The sequence below is a fragment of the Lipophrys pholis genome (assembly GCF_963383615.2).
Source record: "Lipophrys pholis genome assembly, chromosome: 1".
Lineage (NCBI taxonomy): Eukaryota > Metazoa > Chordata > Actinopteri > Blenniiformes > Blenniidae > Lipophrys > Lipophrys pholis.
The window spans coordinates 38,180,763-38,202,091 of NC_137635.1; the positions used below are offsets into that span (position 1 = coordinate 38,180,763).

At 40.0% G+C, this 21,329-nt stretch overlaps 1 protein-coding gene across 1 annotated transcript; it reads left to right on the forward strand.

The window, feature by feature from the left end:
* The first annotated feature begins 2,005 nt into the window (after positions 1–2,005).
* LOC308110134 (prohibitin-2-like) lies at positions 2,006–19,636 on the forward strand. Its single transcript, XM_080464242.1, has 10 exons — positions 2,006–2,080; positions 2,893–3,022; positions 7,580–7,664; positions 8,004–8,083; positions 9,037–9,221; positions 9,309–9,438; positions 11,446–11,549; positions 13,498–13,575; positions 16,481–16,557; positions 18,653–19,636. The coding sequence occupies exons 1-10, from the start codon at positions 2,060–2,062 to the stop codon at positions 18,669–18,671; spliced, it is 909 nt and encodes a 302-aa protein (XP_080320368.1). The 5' UTR covers positions 2,006–2,059; the 3' UTR covers positions 18,672–19,636.
* The last annotated feature ends 1,693 nt before the right edge of the window (positions 19,637–21,329 follow it).

Sequence of the window (21,329 nt, forward strand, 5' to 3'; positions counted from 1 at the left end):
ATAAATAAATGCTAATTATCATTAATTTTAAAAGTCAAAAAGTGTAAATTCTGAACTATTGTCAGGGACCAAACAGTTAAGCAAAAAGGAAAGCAGGAGGTTATTGAAAAAGGGGATTTTATTTACAAAAATATATAAGAAAATACAAACTTAAGCTTTCTTTGATAAAAGAGGTCACCAAAACAAACCCAAATAACTAACAAACTGGGGTGTTAACACAACAAACTGACCTAACAGAATGAGCCATGAGGGAGCATTACCAAAGTGGCTGGGTAAAACCACCTAAGACACTATGGTGGGGAAAATGAACCCCCCACATGGCAACAGTTGGTACGGCTGATTGCTTGGGCGGAGGTATAAAAAAGTCTCTGATGCATACCAAGCCCATTGTCACGTTGATTGCTCCTCCAGGATGGGACTTCCACCTGTACTGGTAACTCAAATGAAAACCTAGATTAATACAACAGAAAATGTAATGATAGTCTTCCGATGTGAAAATGTGTGCACCATATTTTCACAGTGTAAGACTAGGAAAAATGCATTATGAATCAAAGAATTTGTGTTGTGTGGACATGAAATGTTTGGGGTGTGGCTGTCTGTAAATCAAACAAGGTGAGTAAGTGTGGATGGCATCACCTTCAGACTGTGAGGCCTTGGCCATCACAACTATTCCGCCAATTTAATGCATCTAATTTACCATTGCCAAGTTTAGATCATGAGAAGTAGAAGGAAATACAATTCAACTTATTTTCTTCTAATATCTATATATTCTAACTACCTCATGTTCCTTATTTTCTACATGCAGCATGATGTATACAAAGACTTGAATGAATTGGAGGACATGATACTTTAACTGAAAAACTAGTGTGATTACAGTGACACCTGGTATAAAATGACTGTATTCTTTTTCTATCAGTTGTGTTGCTCATAGTTGAATCATAGATGTTAGGAAATGCTTTATTTTCGGTTCACTGACCAACACAAGTCAGTGAAAACTGTTGTATCAAACCTTGCTTGGAAAACTACAGTGTTTCCACTATAGGCCTAAATCTCTGCTGCTCCCTGCTGCACAGGAGCAGCGTTGCTTAATCAAGGTGAGAGACTGGTGGGGTTTAAGTTTTATAGGGGAGAAATGAAAGATGTATTCAAGAGTTCAAAGTTCAAAAAGTTCAAAGTTTTTTATTTGTCAGATGTGCTGCATCTGACAAATAAAAAACTTTGAACTTTGAAGAGGTCAAGAGAGCTGCAATTAATGGGCAGGGGTGGTGGTGGTGAAAGAAGAAGACAAATGGCCTGGAAGGGAAAAAGACAAAACTGAAATAAATGGACTCCAGCAAGTAGGAAAACATCCTGAAAAAAGTAGTAAAATGTAGTAAGGATAATAACCGCAATGGAGGAGGTGAATTGGTCTGTTTCTTTAAGAAGCTAAAGAATAAAATGGAAAATGGATGGAATAAAAACGAAAACATGGGGAAGGAAAAGTGTGGATAAGAGGAAGACCTTGCAACTTGGCAAGTAGGTTAAGAAAGGAAAACAACTGAAATAAGTGTGGCAAACAATAGAAGCAATGAAAGGATGAAGCAAACATGGGGAAGGAGACTGGTTTAAAGACTTGAAAACTGGTGCTCAAAGCAAAGATGAGTATGGTAGAGAAAAATGATGGTAATAGAAGTGATTCATATCGGGCACAGAAGTAAAAGACGGGACGCAAAGTGGAGCAGAATTAAAAGACAATATGTGGAAAAGTGTCTGTGTGGAAAAAAAAAAAAAAAAAAAAGGGAGAGTGGGATAAAGGGGACAAAAAGTATAAAGGAGCAAAGCCACGAAAGGAGCAGAAGAACGTTGCTTGACACGTAACTTTTCTCCTCTGCTAATATTCAAGCTTGATACTATTTTTGTTAATGTTTAACAATCTACATTAAAACGACATAAATGCAGTTACCAGAACGTTCCACAATTGAACTACATTTCCCATGATGCCCCTTGAAAACGGACGTGCGTCATCACCCGTGACCTTGTCTCTTCTTCACTTGCTTTCCTAACCCGGCTGAGGACAAGCATGGCGAATAAAGATCCCGGAGTAAGTGAGGGCTTTACCGTCTCATTTCAGACTGTGGTTTCAGTGTGTTTGACATTGTCTGTCCTCCGTTTCGTTTATTCGCCTCGGAGTTTCATGTCGCGCGAGCGTCGCTGGGTGACGTTTAATAAGGCGTTAAGTTTAGCACGTGAGGCCGGTAGAGGGATGTTGGCTAGGTAACGAATGTCACCCAAAAGTCATAGTTTATAAACTTTAAGTCATTGATGGCTCTCATAGCTGCATGTTTGGTGTTATTTAGCTGTGCAAGTGTACGTATAAAAACATTTAACCAACAACGTTGCTTAAAAGATAAACTTGCTGTGTTGCGCTAGCATATCAGATATCGTCTTCTAATTGACCCTGTCATGAGCTATTTGCTAATACATCCACTCCTCCGTTAATTCAGAAAGAAAATAGACTTCCAGAATATTCTCTTCAATTTGGCATTGTCTGGTTACACTGAGCACCTTCAGGTTTTCACAAAACACCTCGCTATGTCCTGGCAAAGTGCAAATAAACCGTGGATGAGACGAACAAAAGACCTGTAATGACACAATGCTGGAATTGCAATAAATTGAAATTCTTTGTTAGTTTTCTTTCATTTGAAATTAAACAACTTTCAGCATCATGTCAGATGTAATGTACACATCCAGCCAATTACATGTAATGAGCTACTAGTCTTTTCTATACATATGGTATGCCTGTACCTGGACACTGTTAACATGAAGCTGTTGGAAACCTTCATCCTGCCACCATGAAGGTCACGTTATGGTTATCTAAACACTATTAACAATCAAAACTTATTTGTATTTCAGGGATTTCTGCAGCAGCTGCGCCAGATAGCTGGCCGGATGTCATCAGGACCCCGAGGTGCTGGTGTTGGTCTCAAACTGCTGATTGGTGCTGGAGCTTTGGCTTATGGTGTAAAGGAGGCAACATACACAGGTTGGTCAAGTCCACAGTTTTTCCTCAAAGGGGTATTTGTTGGAATCTTTTGCAAATAGAAATGTGGAATCACATCTTTGACAGTATTTGCAGTGCATTTGCTTTGCATATGTTAAAACGGCATGACAAGACAAATCATCTTGAAGGCAATGGCTTGCTTTATGAATGCTACTATGCATGATTTGCAAATCTGCTCAAGTCAATGTCACCTGAGTACAGTTAGCCATGTATGTAACCCCTCTCCCTACACGGATGTGTTGGTCATTCAGAGGACAAACGCCAAGACCGAAGACAATATAAATGAACCAGAAACCATGTCGAGGTGATAACTGGTAGCATTTTTAGGTTTAGTTTTTTACTCCCGTTTGTTCATTCACATATATGACACAGTTGTTGCACACGTATTCTATGTGTGATGTCAATCGTATCACTGGAATGTATTAATAGTTATGGGCCAAATCCAATGAGGTAAAATTATCTTGGATACAAAACAACAAATCAGACTCAATATTACTAAAAGCCTTCAAGTACATACCCAAGTTTATATACCCTTGGAGAATTTGGAAGATGTGGACATTTCTATATAAAGGAAAGCACCAGTAATTAAGTAAAACCTTTTAAATGTTTGTTTATTTCAATGGCATTCAAAGTATTCTGTGAAGCAACACAGGCACTTCCTAAAACACGAAGAAAAGACCAACATGAAATAGTTCATGTTAAAAAGTTTGCAGTGGTTCTTAAACTTTTCATAGTAACACTTGAGAAAATATTGAGCCCTCAAAGTATCACCACCTTGACAGACCTGGACACACTGTAGCTAATCGGGTAAGATTCCATTACAGTTAACAGAGGACATGTTTACTCCTTTTGTGTGGATTAATGATTGAAAATTGTACTGAGTAGTTGAATTATAGCAGGTTTTGAGACTGCTGTTGACTTTTCGCACAACTTCTAACTAACCAACCATATCTCAAGTACGCATGTGCTAAGTGCTAAATTGCATCAATCAAAAAATGGAGGAAAGTTACTAGTTTTGAGAAACCCTGCAGAGCAATCTAGATTACTGAAGGAACAGTTATTCTCTGAGAATATGAAGAATTAAAACGCATCCACCAGGCGAAAAGCTACACTGTTGCCGTGTCCAAAGCCAGACCATTCCCGTCTTAATGTGTTACTTTCACCTGTAAATTTAAATTAAAAATAAATAAATGGAGCAAAACATGGCTTTAGCCCCCCCGCAACCACCCAGAAATTTGGGAAAGAGACCTTAAATGGTGCATTCTAATGCATTTTATATATATATATATATATATATATATATATACACACAAAGAGGTATGCTAAGTATTGCTATATTAACCTTTTGAATTTTCACTTCAAAGTTTTGCTTTGTTTTGGCGCACAGTGTACTTGATAAAACTATAATTTTGCAAGATCAGAAAATTACTACAATCTCAACAGTCAATTTTACTGAAACATTCTGCTGCAAAATACAGTGAAATGTAAAAAAAACTCACCTCTAAATCCTATATAACCACCTTGGTTGGTGCTTTGTGGAGCCGGATTGGAGTCTTCAGTGGCCGGTTTTGGTCCACGGGCCTGATGTCTGACTGAAATAAACTTCACAGCGCAGCTCCGCGCTGCGGGCAGGCTGTCCGCTCGTTGAGGTGTGTTAACGGTTAAAACCTCTCCATGCACGACATGTCCAGCCGCTCTCACCGTGTCGCCTCATCCGAGGTTCGACCGTGCACATTTTAGACGGCTTTGAGCAAACCTTGCACTATTATTTCGGCTGTCTTCTTCGAAAATTGACTATCCAAATCACGGCTGGACGGCTCGCTGCCTTAAACAGTGCTCTGAAATGTAGCTGCCACCACTAACGGCCCCTTCATACTCCATAAGAACAAGAAGAAAGTTCGGCAGTGCAGGTCCCTGCCGAACAAAATGACATTTGTTTCGGCTGTGCCAACCGCCCTGGCCGAACTATGTGGGTGCCACACTGCCGAAACTTCTGCACTGCCGTGTGCTGCGCATGCGTGTTCCAGTTCGCTCATGGCTATCAGTCATATTTTAATCATATTTAGCTTGTAACATCGCTACTGTACGAGCGCCGCAGCTCGTTAAAATGTCGGAGTGCAGGCTTTAACATGATGCACCTGAACGCAACACGAACAGCTGTCAGCTCCTGCAGTTAAAACCGGACCAACATGGCGCTCGGACAGAAACTCTCTTATTAGTGAAACAGTTCAGAGAAATGTATTTCTGAAAGCACTGGAGGCCAGAAATAAACTGTGCAGTTGAAAAGTTTAAACGCCGCATCAGACGTGTGGCTGCTGCGAGGGGGCGTGGCCTGTGAGTTCGGCAGCTTCTTATCGGAGTATGAACAGTCCTGCCGAAAAAGCTATTTTTTCGGCAACTGGCTGTCGTCACTGCCGAATTTTCTTCTTGTTCTTATGGGTTCAAAAAGGGAGTATGCAGGGGCCTTTAAACTGGCTTTAGCAGCCAAAATACTGCCTGTGTTCAGTCTGTTCCACCGAGCGCCCTGACCCCCTATCGCAGGACGTGATTGTGAGTGTCTGACCCAGTCCAGGACTCTGCTGTAAAGGTGCAGACTTGCGACGGTGCTGTACTTGTCAATTAAATGAAAATAAAAAGAGGAGAAATTTGAAGGAGTGGCGGCGAGGATTTAGGAATGGCGGCCCGCCTCTCCTAAATGATTGTAGAGGAACCCTGTACATTAATTCATTGGGCATTATAAACTGACGGCACTGTGACCACCCAACTTCACTTTATTACAGCAGAAACGTGTTTGGCAGAACTTCCTCACTACGCTTCTTGTAGTTTAGATTTTACATCCGTTGTTTTAAGGCTGTTTCCCCAGTGTGTGTGTTTTGTGTTGGAATAGCAATTCATTGCCACGATGGCAGGAGTAGTTCTGCATTCTATAAATTCATGTTTCTGCAGTTCTGTCGGCGTGACATTATCATTATTATTAACCTCATTACAGATCAACCCTCATGGAGCTTGGACCAAGTCAAGAACAAAAACCTAATTCAAAGCCTCAGTGACGAGGATTTATGTTATGTCAAAAAGATTGCTCCAAATTACTTTCCCAGCTCAGTGCTGAACCTGCGCAATCGCCATCATTCAAGAATGGGCAGGTGATTTTCCAAGAGATCTGATTGGTCAGCAGACAGAGCTGTTAGACTCAGAGCTTATAGAGAACATAACCTGCTCAGGAGCAGGTCAGATATTTCTCATAAGTTACCGGGGTGATTGATCCTGGTAATTGAATGAGCGTCGTCGTACAGAAAGCCCAGGGTTGATCTTTGTCGTATCTCAATAAGAGAAAATCCATTGTCGATTTGCAAAAAACAAAAGCTAAAGATTGTGCAGTTTAAGCATTGTAACATCATAACTTGTAGAGGATGTAACACGAGCATTATGCTTAAACGCTGCATAAAATTTCACCAACACCAAGTGTTAAGCTCTCCATCTTGGAGCGCTTGCTCTGTGGCCTTTAAATTTGCTCCATTTTGCCTTTTGTCTTACAATCTTGAAGAAATTATCCCATATCAGTTGTGGATTAACTTAAAATAAAGCTCATTGTGTGCAACTGTTGACTGTTTTGAGTAGGAACACACAGCCGCTAAATGTAAAAGTGTGTCAAAGTCGCTCTTTGTAATTAATTTCAGATGGAACAGTAGAACTGTTGCAAAAAGATGTAGGTTGTTTCTATTGATGGCTTTTATTTGATATAATCCTGTTCCGTCCTTTTATAGGAAGCAACCCGTTATAAGCTTTCACATCTTCAATCAGGTGTCCCAGTGCTATGGGAACTTATTAACCTTTATGACTTATATTTAATCAGTAATGATCAACAGTAATATTTTCATATTTTTGCAATCTCCCTAAACTGATTCAATGAAGTTGGAACTGTGAACTTGGTTGATCACACAAACCATAACTTAGTTTTTCTTCAGAGTTTGGTAACCATAGTGGCATCTTCAAGTATTCGTAGGCCTTCTTGATTTCTAAATTTCACCCTTTTCACGGGTCATTTCAGTTCTTTTGATGTTCTTCAGCTCAGTACCAGACGGTCAGTGACAAACTGTTAGTGTCGAAATTATCCAATGCAAACAGGATGGAGATATGAAATAACCTCAAAACATGTCTTCATGCTTTTCATATTTTCTTCTTTGAATCTGGGGTGGAGGTCTTTGACACATCTGTGATCCACTACCTGTACTTTCATATTTCCGACGTGCTCATTTAGAAGACACTTTCTGCACGGGTACAAAGAGGAACTTCATATTCACATGTTGCTGTTGCACAGTGAAGTTGATGGACATATTTTTGTGTCTGTAAAAGTGGAATAAATAAGTTTGTGGTTGTTTTGCTTTAATCTAATACATTTTAAAGCATTTTATAACAGTTTTCTGTTGTGGCTATAAAAGAGTAAGCCATAATTAAATATCTGGTCTTTAATGTCTCGTCTCCTGTTTGAATGTCAAATATTTGTAGGCGTTAATATTGTCTCGTCTCCCCTGTGTGCAGTTGAAGGAGGACAGAGAGCGATCATTTTCAACAGGATCGGAGGGATGCAGATGGACACGGTGCTCTCTGAGGGACTCCACTTCAGGTGAGAGTTGCTTTTCATTATTAGTACAAACTTCCACATGCTCTTTGGATATATTCAATGAGTTTTTACTCTGCATGCATGTTGGCTCCTCTGCATTACCTAAGTTTTAAAAACAGAATGTTGCACGGTGGTGGGCTGCAAATTTTTTTTTATGTATATATTTATATTTTAAACTTTTTGAACACTGTTTTTATTTATAAATATTAATTTTGTATGTATTCTATTGCACAACACTGAAGAGGTTACACACCTCTCCATCTACATTGTAAAAGCACAAGTTCATTATTTTCCGTGACTGGATGAACTTTACAGATTATCTAACTGCGTATTGTGCTTTAGGATGCCGTGGTTCCAGTATCCCGTCATCTACGACATCCGAGCCAGACCCCGGAAAATCTCCTCACTGACTGGAAGCAAGGGTCAGACATCATTTTCCATTCAACAACAAAACAAGTTAACCTGATGGAGTGTGCATATGTGTGACATTCATTTTAGGTTTTAGTAAGATAAAAAGTGCAAAATAATGAAGATGGTTTATGCTAATTAGTGGTTTTGTTTTCAAAGTTAACTTATCAAACACTTCATCAGATCATATAAAAACATTTTAATTTTAAGCCCTGCAATCCCAGACCTTTTATACCTGTTATTTGATTTGGAAGATCGGATCTTTTTCAGGACTATGGGAATTCCATTACTTCTACTGAAAATGCTAAAATTGCATTTCTTTTACTGAATGTCTTTCTCACTTGCTCAATGCCCCTTGAATCTCTCAACATTGTTTACCCCTCGTAACATTTGGTTCTTTGTTTTGAGTCGCCATCAATAGAAAACCAGAAGCTTTCAGGGGACTTTTTCTTTTCTTTAAGTATTTGTAGGCTCTTCACTCACTTTCATCAGTGAATCGTTAATTTTTGTTTCTGTTTATCTTATATGTTCTGCAAAGCTTTTCCAAGTTCAGCAGTACAATTGACCCGATTAGTCTTGGACTGTTACCATGAGTGTGTTGGTGTTTATTTACGCAGCCTTGAGCTGTTGGTCTAAAGTGTGGAGTGGTCAGGAGCATTGGTATACAGCTGTCTCTTAAACAGAAAAGGTAGATGCTGAGTTTAGCAAAAAACTGTCAAAGAACACACCCTTTAAGGGTTTTAAGTAGAATCCTTTTAACCCATACACCAAAGTTTGTGCACATACTATTTGTTACATGACTTGAATCCAACTAGCTCTTCCATGCAGAAATGTTTTTTGCCAAATGTATGCACTGTACATGCATGAATGATGCTTGTTTAATGCTGTCGGTTAAGTGGCACAATGCAGCAGATTGGAGGGGTTTTGTCACGAGAGCAATTCTAACTTATCAAATGAACATGCACAGACCTTCAGATGGTGAGCCTGACGCTGCGAGTTCTTTCTCGGCCCCTGGCCTCCAACCTGCCCATCCTCTACCAGCAGCTGGGACAGGACTACGATGAGCGTGTGCTGCCCTCCATTGTCAACGAGGTGCTGAAGAGTGTGGTGGCCAAGTTCAACGCCTCGCAGCTCATCACGCAGAGAGCACAGGTACAAACTCTGGCTCTCGCTGGACAAACAAACCTGCATACTTTAAAGTCACCTGAAGAGGAGTCTCTGACATGAATATGTTTGCAGGTTTCTCTGCTGATCCGCAGAGAGCTGTTCGAGCGAGCCAAAGACTTCAACATCATCCTGGACGACGTAGCTATCACAGAGCTCAGCTTCAGCAGAGAGTACACGGCCGCTGTGGAGGCCAAACAAGTTGGTGAGTACGTCAAAGTGAGGCTGCTGGTCCTGCAGTCAACGACTTATCAGACCTCCAGACCTTGGTAATATGTGACCTTGACAGTGGATCATTATAAAAAATGAAGGTTGTTTGCAATAAGCTAGAAGATACCATTTGAAATGTTATGTTCACAGGTTAGAGGTTTTGCTTTCTACATCACTGCCTCCAACTAGTACACATAAACAAACCATGCTTTGTCTTTTATCGACCGTTAAGATAGATCTTCTATTGTGAAAATACAGAAAATCAGACATTCCACACAGACTTCTTGTTGAGTCAAAGAGTGCGACTGCAGCTTGAGTGTGGGTTCAGTGTTAAGTTTCACTCCAAGTGTGGGAGATGTGATTGCTGTGATTTTAAGACATTTAATGAATGTGCATTGACTGGTCCACTGAAGTCAAAAATAATTTGACTATCTAGTCTGATGTAAACGAAGCAGATGACGAAGATGTTGGAACTTGAGCAAAATCTCAGTGCACCTTCCCCAGCCTCTCCACGAATTAAACACATTTAATTACATAGATTTAAAGTTAAATGCATCAATATGCTGCATTTTGAGGATATCAGAGCTTCTGAGTTGTGCTTCAGATTATTTATAGTTGAATACTGGTTATGAATGGGGATGTTTGCTCACACCCAGTAAATAAATGCTTAAAATTTTACTCAAAACATAGCAGAGAGATAATCATACACAAACTTTTACACATATGATCAACTATATTCAAGAAGATTTCAAATAAGAGAATACACTGAATAATTGATGGAAGTCTTCAGCCAGACACGCGCATGCTCGTGCTGATTCTGCTAGTTAAAATGAAAATTATGAATATTAAGCATGTGTTCCTCCTAGATTGGATTAAACTTGACTGATTACAGTTCTTTGACTCAATTGTTAAATGAATGTTTGGGGGGGGCAGAATTCCGTTGAATGGACTATTGCTCAAAGCATCTACAATGTAGAAAGCTTCTCACTAGTTGACATAAACTTAATTTACTTTTCACCAATAGCACATTGTGAAAGGTTAGAATAAAGTATGAAATACTTAAGATGTTATGTACTATTTTTAGGTGTTTTCTATTCTCTAAGAGTTTGAGTTATTTTTGATGGCAACAATGAACTAGTGTGTCATATTTAGGGTAACTTAAATAATACATTGATAATGAAGGTGCTCATTTCACAACAATGTTAACATTTGTTCGGTCTGAATTTATCAACCCCGGTAGTCCAATAGGTGTGTGTGTGTGTATGTTAACACTGTCCATATTAAAAAGCAGGACTCCTTTTATTTACGTAAAAATCTCAACCAATTCAAGTGTGAATGTTGGCCAAGAATCAATAAATGCACTAAGCATGTGACAGATTCAGGAGGAGCCTTGAAAGTAGCTCAGTACACGATACTTTTGTGGCCATAATTAAACCCATTAAGACAGAATATTTATCACAACTTGTGTATAATGTGTCTTTTGCTTGTGTTGAGCTCTACAGGTGAATATCTTATCCGTTGAGTAGAAGGCCAAGCCCATTATTCTTGAAAGTTAAAATATGGATATGTTGTTCATAAGATTCACCCTATCATTTTGTTCCGAAGAGTTTCATTGAAAAAGTATTTAGTTTTCTTTCTAGAAAATTCTAGAATCATCTAAATTCTACTAATTCTAGGAACTTTACATTTAACTTCTATTTGAGGTGTATGTTTTAAGCCATCGATTGGTCGAGCTCTGTATCTGATTCAGTTCTTTAAATGGTGACATAATCTTGTTAGAATTAAAATGGTTGCCACCCTGGCACGTTGACCAGTTAAAATAATGGAAAGAAAGGAAAATGAAAAGATTTTTCTGTGAATAATTAAAGGTACCACTCATTTTCTTTAGTGTCGATGTCTAACACGTAGAAACCAATATTGAAAGTCTGTCAGATCTTATTGAATAATAGGGAGTGTAGAGATTGGCATTGTTTCAGTGTTTTCTGTGTTTGTGTTTCTCCAGCCCAGCAGGAGGCGCAACGAGCCCAGTTTTATGTGGAGAAAGCCAAACAGGATCAGAGACAGAAGATCATCCAGGCTGAAGGAGAAGCTGAGGCTGCAAAAATGGTGAGCTGATGGATCCTCAGTATTATTCTGCTTCCTAGACCAATGCTGGCAGCTCACATTTGACGCTCTGGGTTTTTTGTTTTTGTTTTAATGTTGAGGTTTCCTTATTTAAAAATTCAAAAAAAAAAAACAAAAAAAAAACATACATAATGGTAAATAGTCATATTTAAATAAATGATTTTCTAAACGCTTCAATAGGTTATAAAAACGGTAAACTAGTGGGCCATTAGATGTCAGCAGTTCTTTTTAGCCGTTTTCCCCAGATGTTGTCATACGTGGCTCAATGTAAATAACTAATCATAAAGTTTCACAATGCCAGCAATTACAGGAAAGGCTAACTATTATCTTGGATCGCTCCTGTCACTCTAACACAACGCTTCCTGGGTTAGGGTTAGTAATGAATGAAACCATTTTGCCAGTCTTGAAACTGAATGCTCGCCTTCAGCAGTGATTCTCAGCTGGTGGGCCGGTTCTGGGTGGGTCGTGGATAGCTGGTCAAAAATATAATAAAGCGGTAATGTGTGTCTTATGATGGACTTTTTATTTTATTGACACGCATGCGTCAGAGATGTCACTACTGCACATCTGACGCATGCCAAACGTTTTTTGCGGTACCCATTTGATAAACTCAAGATTCGGTTGATATTTGGATGCAAGATTGCGAAACATAAATAAGACCCAGAGTATTTAAAATGTGGATTTTTGTAAATTGAAGATAAAAAAGGACAGGAAACCCCAGTGCGTGGTCTGTAGTGAAGTGCTGGAGCGTGGAACTATTCAAACTGAGCATGATCTGAGAGTAGCTGTCTACTGTCACCCCAGACTCTGAAACTTTATCGAGAGTGAAGCACGTGTCCAACTGTCTCATTAACTTCCACAAATGATCTGGTTAGGTGAAAACTTTATTTTGAGCAGGTCTGACATTTGTTTTAATCACTTTTGTACATGCAGTTGTCATGGTCCTCCTTAGTTTCTTATTAATGTGCAGTGTTCAGAACACAGTGAATATTTCGGGGGGGTTTTGCCTCATCTTATACACTTTATTTATTTCACTTACGGACATACCGTTGTAGTAGTCGTCAGTTTACTTTACTCTGAAAGGCATGGTGCACAGAAAAATTTATAAAAGATGTGTTTTTAACATATGTTCTTGAAAAATGTATTTTGTTGGTTGATTTCTAAAAAAAAAAAAAAAAAAGTGAGTCGTGACTTAATGACCATGGGAAAATGTGGATCCCAGAGTGAGCCCAGTAGAGAACCCCTGCCTTACAGAAGTGGACCTGAGACAACACCTTCGGATTAAAAAAAAAAAAAAAACCTACTCTAAATGGAGGTGAAGTGAAGGAGAACATTATCTTTACTTTTAAGTATTGGGTGTGGATGCCTGTGGAGACGGCTTCAAAGTAGTAATCCCTGCTGGGTTGCTGCACCTGTTTAGCAAGAGTTTACATTTCTGATAATCAGCCTGCTGAAGCTTTTCTGTCGAGGACAAACCTGAAACTGGACGTTTCTGATCCGAGCACTCATCACATATTTTTGGATGTTGTTTTTCCTAAAGGTGGTGCTGTGATCTATCTGGTTATCAATTTAATTAACCTTTAAAACCACCCCAGAGCATTCGCTCAGATAAATTCCTGTCCCAACATGTGAGCTATCCCAGCCTTGCCTCATGATTGCGGCAAGAAACAAACACTACTTAAACAAACACTTCATCCAAGTATGCAGTAATTATTTTTGTCTGCATGTCAATGTGTGTGAGAAATGCCGGAGCTGGGCTGTGACACGCCTGCAGCCTTGATCCTCCTGACTATCAGTTTTGTTTCTTCTTTTGAGAGACCGGCTCGGCCTGCTGCTCATCAGCCTCAGGCCAACAACTTACTCTCCTCTTTTGCAGGTGTGTAACTGTATTCTCCTGTGAATACACTAACTGTGTGTCTGTCTATTTCAGTTGGGCGAGGCCGTGACGAAGAATCCAGGCTACCTGAAACTCAGGAAGATCCGAGCAGCTCAGAACATCGCCAAGAGTGTAAGACTCGCCAACATGAACACTCTGTTAATGTTTTTGTTTTTTTTAAACATTAATTGGGGATGTTAAGAATTGGCTTAGTTTTCCTACATTTGCAGCTATGACAGATGAGTGCACCTGCTCAGCATGGAATTATGAAATGGATGTATAAAAGGTTGCTGTCCTTTATCCAGTACTGGGGCAGGACAGACACAAAATGAGGGCAACAAGAGCTGCTGTTGATTACAAGCATGTCCTGAGCTCAAAGTAATTTGAAACAAAATATTCAGCATTGTATTTTAATTTTCGATTTATTCTAAATGTGACCCTAAGCCCCGCCCCTGAAGGCCAATGAACCAATGGCATTCAACTACCAACTCCCCGGACAAGGTCAAACATTGCCGCTCAAAGATGCATTAGAGTTGGTGACACTTTTGTTATTTTCTGGGGTATTTAAGCCATTTAAGACGTAAAATTAGTCAAACAATGTCAACAATGCTGGCTAATCAAGTAACATAGGTGGCTAAACCCTAAGCGCTGTCTATCGCCCATTGCGGTGTCATTTCTACACTGACAGCTGCCACGTAACATGCAGTCAGCTGCGATGGCTTGTGAGTCGGCAACAGTAACCAAGAGGGGTGGGGCTGAGCCACAAAAGATAGTGCTACATGAATCATGAAGGATGGGTGTGTTGTGAGCAAATACTTTCCTTCAGTTCATAGAAATATCAGTGTGACGCCATGATAGGAAAGACCTGGCAGAAGCGTTCATCTTTATAGGCTTACCTGTGATCAGGACATAAACTTGATTATCTACTAAATACAATTACCCTGTATTAACTTACAAAGATACATTCCTTTTAATTGGGTGCTGATGTTTTTTGCATAAAAACTGAAGCAACTTTGGAAAGTTGAGAACAAATCATGAATACAAGCACTTGTATGATGGTGCTTTGTGATCCAATTTACTTTTACTCGTATTAATTGTAATTTTGATCATTTGGGAACCTCAACACACACAGTCGTGCAGTTATGTAATCTAAAGGTGCTGCCAGATTGTATCAAGAACAAACTTGGCAAAGAGTAAAATGTGAATCAAACATTTATAGCTTAGTTGATTCAAATGTTGAGGAGTCATCGGTGAGATTATACCCCTACATCAATCATAAGCACGGCATTAACAATATCCGACACTGAGCGTTAGCCTGAAAGTCCAAGAATATCTTCAATGCTCCATTTTAAACTCTTGAAAGTGAATCCTGCATGACAACAGAAAAACAATACGACTGTCCACTTGATGGCGCCAAAGGAACATGAATTACTGTATAGCGTCGAATCAAAGGAGTTATCCACCCTCCGTTTTCCTTCTTGGTTAAACATTTCATGAAAGTCATAATGTTCTTTGAGATTCCACAAAATGTAATCTATTTGGAGAAAAAAGTCCAACTAAAATTTATATTCTACAGGGCTTTTTAATCTAATGTGTGAAAAAGCCGGGTGTTGCAACCGGGAGAGAACTAAAGCATGCAGGACAGGGGCCCTCCAGGACCGAGGTGGAGGTGGGAGACCCCTGGACTAGAAGATATCAAAGCTGAATTTATCTGAAGTCAGAATAACATTTCTACAGCTGCTGTAGAAAACATCTTATGTGTCAAAGTTTGCTCATGAATGGTTACAAACATTTGCTGAAGAAGTTTATCACTGCAGAAACCCTTACCGTTATAAATTTGCATCAACCTAACTTTTACTGAATATTATCACTGTTTAAATATTGCACAACCCGAAATTTATCAATGATTGCTTAACCGAGCTCTAAAGCTGGTGGTGCAAGACCTCACTCACTAGAAACTCTGTACAAAGGCAGCCAAAAGGTTGAAGCTGCCTTTAAAGAGTCACCAGCAAGCTGCAGCCATCACTCAATATTATTCTGTAATCACATCAGGAGCATCATTGGAGTCTCTCTCCTCTGGCTAAAACAGATTCTGCTCTGCTAACCCACCGCTGGACACTGTTTGAGGGCAAATCTTTTATGTCCTTATCTCATGAATCAATCCACAACAAACAGGTTTCACGTGTTTTGGTCAAATTCAAATGGAGCAATGGATCTAAACAACCCAGTCCAGTTCGGGCGACGAATTCGGCATAGTTATTTTAAGTGGAAGCTGTTGCACACTTCAGGGTACATTGTGACACATTAGTATAATTATTATTTAATGGTTTTATGGCACTAAGAAGCTCATATTCCCTTGCTTCAATTTGACATGCTCAAAGCTCTGTCATGTGATCGACTGGAATGCAACATTCCAGTTGAGTGAATGACTCCATTGATTGTATTGCAGCAGTTTGTTGAAATCCATCCACACCTGAAAACTTTGAGACCCCATGAAATTGATCAGTTCCTGCTCAGTTTGCTTGTGTGTAGATTAACTGTATAGATCTTAAATGTTTACAAAACAAAGTGTCTCATTCAAATAGGTAATCTTTGCAGAAAGAGGTAGGAATGGACTGAATTCATCGTAATTCTCATCAGTAAGTGTTTGTTGAGACGGGGTTGAGCTAAGAGCCCATGTGAATGTATGCATTTGTTTTCAGGCAGCAGTGGAGTATCACTGATTACATTCATTCACTAACGGGCTCTGAGCACCTTCTTTATGACGCCGTGACCTCGCAGCTGAGTGCAGCGCTCTCTGTCCTCACGCTGCAGTCACGTCATCGGAACCAGGCGCTCTGCTGGTGATGTGCGTTTCCTACATGGACGCTGACCGGGCCTCAGCAGCTCTCGCCCCGCAGTGAATCAGCTCAGTGTTGAAGCTCTGACAATGTCCTCATTGTGCTCGACGGCGGCGGCGGCGGCAACGGCTCCCTGCAGGCCGAGAAACTTTCCACCTGTGTTTTCTCTCCACTTAATGTCTCCGTTTGACCTGCAGGTGGCGCAGTCCCAAAACAAAGTTTACCTGAATGCCGACAGCCTGATGCTCAACCTGCAGGACAGTGAAAACTTCAAGTGAGTCATACGCAGTATTTATGTCACTTCTGACAAATGGGTTGAGACTCCCCCCCCCCCCCCCCCTGAAATATTTCCCTGCACTTGTAAAGTAAAACACGCCTTGTTCAGTGTTAAACTAGGTCACAAGACAAAGTCCAAAAACACGTGTGTGCAACGTCATATTGGTGTGGCAACACGGACGCAGCAGCTCAAGTGCAAGCTCACCTAATTTCGTTGTACAGATTACAATAACATGACATTTAAAAAAAGCTTTTCTATTAAAACTTCAAGCTCCAGAAGTAGCCGTGTGTTCATACAGCTGAGAACTGAGCTGGGACCTGGAAAGGAAGCCTCATTTCCCTATTTACAACACTGACAGACAAGAATACAGACAAATAGCTTCCATTAAACAGTCGTCTCCCACTCTCAATCATCCCTCAGCCAGGGTCTGACTTATGGAACTTAGTTATATTTTCGTTTACTTAATTTCTGTGTTTGTTTGTTTTCCAGTGAACTACCATCTCTCTAAGAGCATGGGTTTCATCTGGACTATTACATTTCATCCAAGATGATGAGTTAATGATTTAATTGGACGTACAGAAAATAATTAATCTGCCGCTGTGCTGCCTGTAAGGATAATCCTGCACAAATGGATTTTACAACTGTCAGGCTATTGAATTTGAGCAGAAACTACCTGCTCAAGGAACACATATGGAAGAATACTTCGTTCTGATATTTACGCTTACTCGCTTGACTTGATATGGACGGGAAAAGCAAACATAAATTTGATTTAAGGTTGAGCCGCTTTCTCCCGTTTGACATCAGTGATGCTGTTACTGAAACTGCAAATACTTGTAATGCCTCGTCAAGGCCTCAGTAGCTGCAGATCACTTAGGTTGTTTTTTTAAAGCCATTATTTAATCAGGTTAATCCCATTGCGCTCATCGGGAGGCCTGACCAAGATAGCTGCAGCAAGAGCACAGTTGATAACGGTAACTAATAAATTACTGTAATGAAACATTAAACTCTAGTCATATAAAACAATCGACTTTAGAATACATTAAGCATGATCACATGAACAGTGCAGATAACCCGGACGTCATCAATTTTACAGGAGCTCGGAATAGTCTAAATATATTGTCTTGGAATTTTGGAAAATGGAATACAAACTGTTGGTGCTGATTCGATTGTATATATTTAAGAAAAGCAAACGGAGGTTTTGTTTGCCTCCAAAAGATGAACACAATTTGGTGACTTGTTTTTTTTTGGTCAGATTCAAAGGGCTCTCCTTGATTAGTCCAACGCATAGAAATTAAACTCTAAATACTGTAGGTTTAAAAATGATGCATGAATTTTTTATTTTAAATAAAGTAATTAAAATTGAACATGGAAATACACGTGAGCATGTTTCGCCATTATAGTCTGCTGAGGTTTTTTTCTTGTTACATGCAGTTTTATAAACAGTCCCCAGTGTTCTGCTTCCTCCCAGACACATCGTCCTCGCTGCCATCATGAGCATTTGAGATGCAGCATTTTAAAGCCTCTGAACAGCTTAACAACAACGTCCAGCTCCACTTGTCACCACATGGCGTGTTCACCTACTCACCGTTATCTGCTCAGCGAGGCGTCTCAGGTCCCCATACTCTTGATATGTAGAACTTGGCATAATGCCAGGAGCTGAATGTTAGACAAAGATAAGACGACCCACTTTTCTCCAGACCTAGTTCCAGGAAAATAAACCTGTTATGTTCAGACTGGTACAGCACATTGCAGGTATTCTATTCGGCAAAGTTTCCCTTTTGCTGGAGGCATCTGTCGTTTTTGCTGTGAAGCAAAGCTGAAATAACTTGACGGGGTCAGATGGGATATTTTAGGAAATATTTTGGTTCCATTTTCCTTGATCTGCGCCTCATGATTAGCAGTTACTGAAAAACGTTATTCCTCTTGATGGAGCTGGACTAGATGTCTCTCTCTCTCTCTCTCTCGCCCGCTTGTCTCCTTCTCGCTTGTCAGTCCGTCTGTCCCTCTCTCGCTCTCATGTTAAAGTTTGGTGATTTAATGCAGCTCGCTCTCTTAAATGCAGTTATGTAATACTTCAATGTTTTCCTTTCAGTATGTCGTTCAAGAAGTAAGAAGTTGCCCCCCTTCCAGCTGTTGTCATTCCTTCTGCAGAAAGAAACCCTCCTCTGATCATTGTTCAACTTTCGACCGGCTCCGCACACCAGGTTCATGTGTGGATCAGTAGAGTTGACAATCCACCCAAAATGACTTCAAAATGTTCATTTAACGTCGAGCTGATTCCAGAGCAATTGGTAGAATAGGAAGACGGTCTGAATCTGCAATTTAGTCGTCGGCTGTGGGGACACCCGCAGCTTTTTCCTTTTTACTTCGATTTTTAAATTGTGGTGATGAAGTAGGTCCTCTGAGATAACTTCCATTAAATTTAACCGTTTCAATAATCTGACCGCAGTTTAAACGTCCTCCCATCTGAATGAGCGGTAAAGGTCAAACTCTGTTAGACAATGTTTCAGTGCCTAACGTGGGATTAGACGCTACAGACCTGCTCCGAGACATCCGTCTGTGCCACTGGCCGCTTATTCTAATGGGATGATGTTTCACTCTATCAATGAGTCATTACTGCTGCAAAAATGTTAAACTCTTCAGAATTGTGGCCATCTTTACAGCAAAGAAATATTTGCCGTCATCCGCCTCCAAAACATCCACAAAGCTCACATTAATACGAACCGTGTTCACTGCCTGTAGCTTCTCAAACTAAATAAACTTTGTTGGAGCTGCCGAGTGACGTGACAATGTTTGATTTTTTTCTTTTTTGTGTTCACATGTATTAAACTCAGCATCACACTTTATGAATACATTATAAATGTTGGTTTGTGAATCTTATTTTACAGAGCATGTCGCCGTTTTCTAAGCAGAACAAGAATGTGATTTAAATATGTTCATGATTACAATATACTGAGATTTTCTTTCCCCAATTCAAATGGTAAAAACTATTTAAAGAAGGAATCTGAGGCAAGACTGGCTAGAAACTGTATGAAGGATGAGATCAATGAATTAAACATTTCCTCACATTGTTGTACGACTTTGTTCTGTCTCATCTGGCATGTTATCTGCTGAAAAACTATTTGCTGGCTCGTCGGAATTACCTAAATCCATTTTTCAAAAGCCTTAACTGGCTGAAGTTGAAATGTCATTAACTAGTTTCAAGGTCGGCAGTCAACCTGGTTTGAGTCCTTCTCCCCGAAGTGATTGAAGTTTATCTCCATCAACGTGGGAAGTTGGAGTAACTCCACTTTGCCCCGTTCGAGGCGGAACAGGTCAGTTCTGGGGAGTCTGGGTCACAGAGTTCAAAGACCTGAGTGAGTTCAGGCTTGTCGGCAGGTTGCAGAGCTTTTGTGTTCTGTAACTCTTCAGTAAGCGTTTCATGGAGTAAAGCCTTAAAACCTTGAGCCACCTTTTGTTAATGCCTGCTAGTATGTGTGTCAGTATTTCTTTGTACAACACATTATGGTCCACTAGGGTTTTTTTTTTTTTGTAGTCCCAGCTGATTGCAAATGACCGGCTTGGATGTTGGTGTGACGCTGAGCAAAATACAAGTTACATCAAATACAAACCTGGAATTTTGTGGGAAGCAACAGGACACATGAAGGGTTTCATTCCTGAAGTCTGTCATTTTTTTACTTTGTCCTTCAGCTTCAGACAAATGAAAAGTAAACTTGATAAGTGCCAAATGTGATTTCTTAATGTGCCAACACAAGTTTGCTGTATGCAACCCGTCATTAAATCTAAACTAACTTCAGGAGTTACGCCTCAAGAGTTGGCGCTTAATCAAAACGTTTACCGGATCAGTGATACTATGTGAACCTCCAAACAATTATTTAAACTCACACGAGCAGACTCATAAACTAACACCCTTGACTGATTTGGTCATTTGTATTTCGCTTTACTGCAAAAGACCCATTTTAAAATGGGTCACGCTCTTCAGTTGGCTGAGGGGAGGAAGTGACTGTAACCAGTGAAGTCAGTGGAGTTTATCTGACGACCTTGAAAAGCCGCAGCAAAGTTAATGTTGGTTAAACCCGAGAGAAACGGCGTCTGAACTCAATTTTCTTCTAAACTACAAATTTTGATGGCCTGAAGACCGTACCTGAGGAATGTCTGTATCCGTATGATCCTCGTCCTGGGGTTTGTGAATTCTATAAACACGACACTGGTCGTTGTTAAACTAGTTTCCAAACTAGCAGTCAGGCTACAAAACAAAGCGGAGCAGTAAACCCAGAGTCTCAACGTCACGTTTCCTGATCAGTGAATAGCTCATTTATCTGTGTTCAAGTTATTTGACTATTTTTAACGGCTAGGGAAAAAAAAAAAGGAACAAAGTGAGGAATTGAGGCGGTGATCTTCAGGGTGCAGCTTCTTGTTTATATCGGGGTAAATATTGTGCCGTCCTATTATAGTCGGATTCATCCACATGTTGAATTTATTATTTGCATTTTACACATGACCTTGACAGTTCTTGCGTATAAATGTGTGACTACATTTTCCGGTTGATCTGGAAGTCTACACGACACCTTATTAATATTCATACGAACATGTCTGACTCGTGAGAAGCAACGCTGCTGCTTCCACACACTGCTGTGCTGCAACAGTGCAGCATTGGTTGAAGCGTTAAAGATTTGAGTAAAAACAAGCAGGTCTCTGAACCTTTGAATATTAAAGTTGATGTACTTACTGGCTACTTTTTGGGGTTTTTTTTAGATCAGGGACAACAG

Coding starts and splice junctions, on each gene's coding strand:
- LOC308110134 (XM_080464242.1), top strand. CDS start 2,060: ATGGCGAATAAAGATCCCGGA. Junction 2,081..2,892: donor TGGCGAATAAAGATCCCGGA/GTAAGTGAGGGC, acceptor TTTGTATTTCAG/GGATTTCTGCAGCAGCTGCG. Junction 9,439..11,445: donor TGTGGAGGCCAAACAAGTTG/GTGAGTACGTCA, acceptor GTGTTTCTCCAG/CCCAGCAGGAGGCGCAACGA.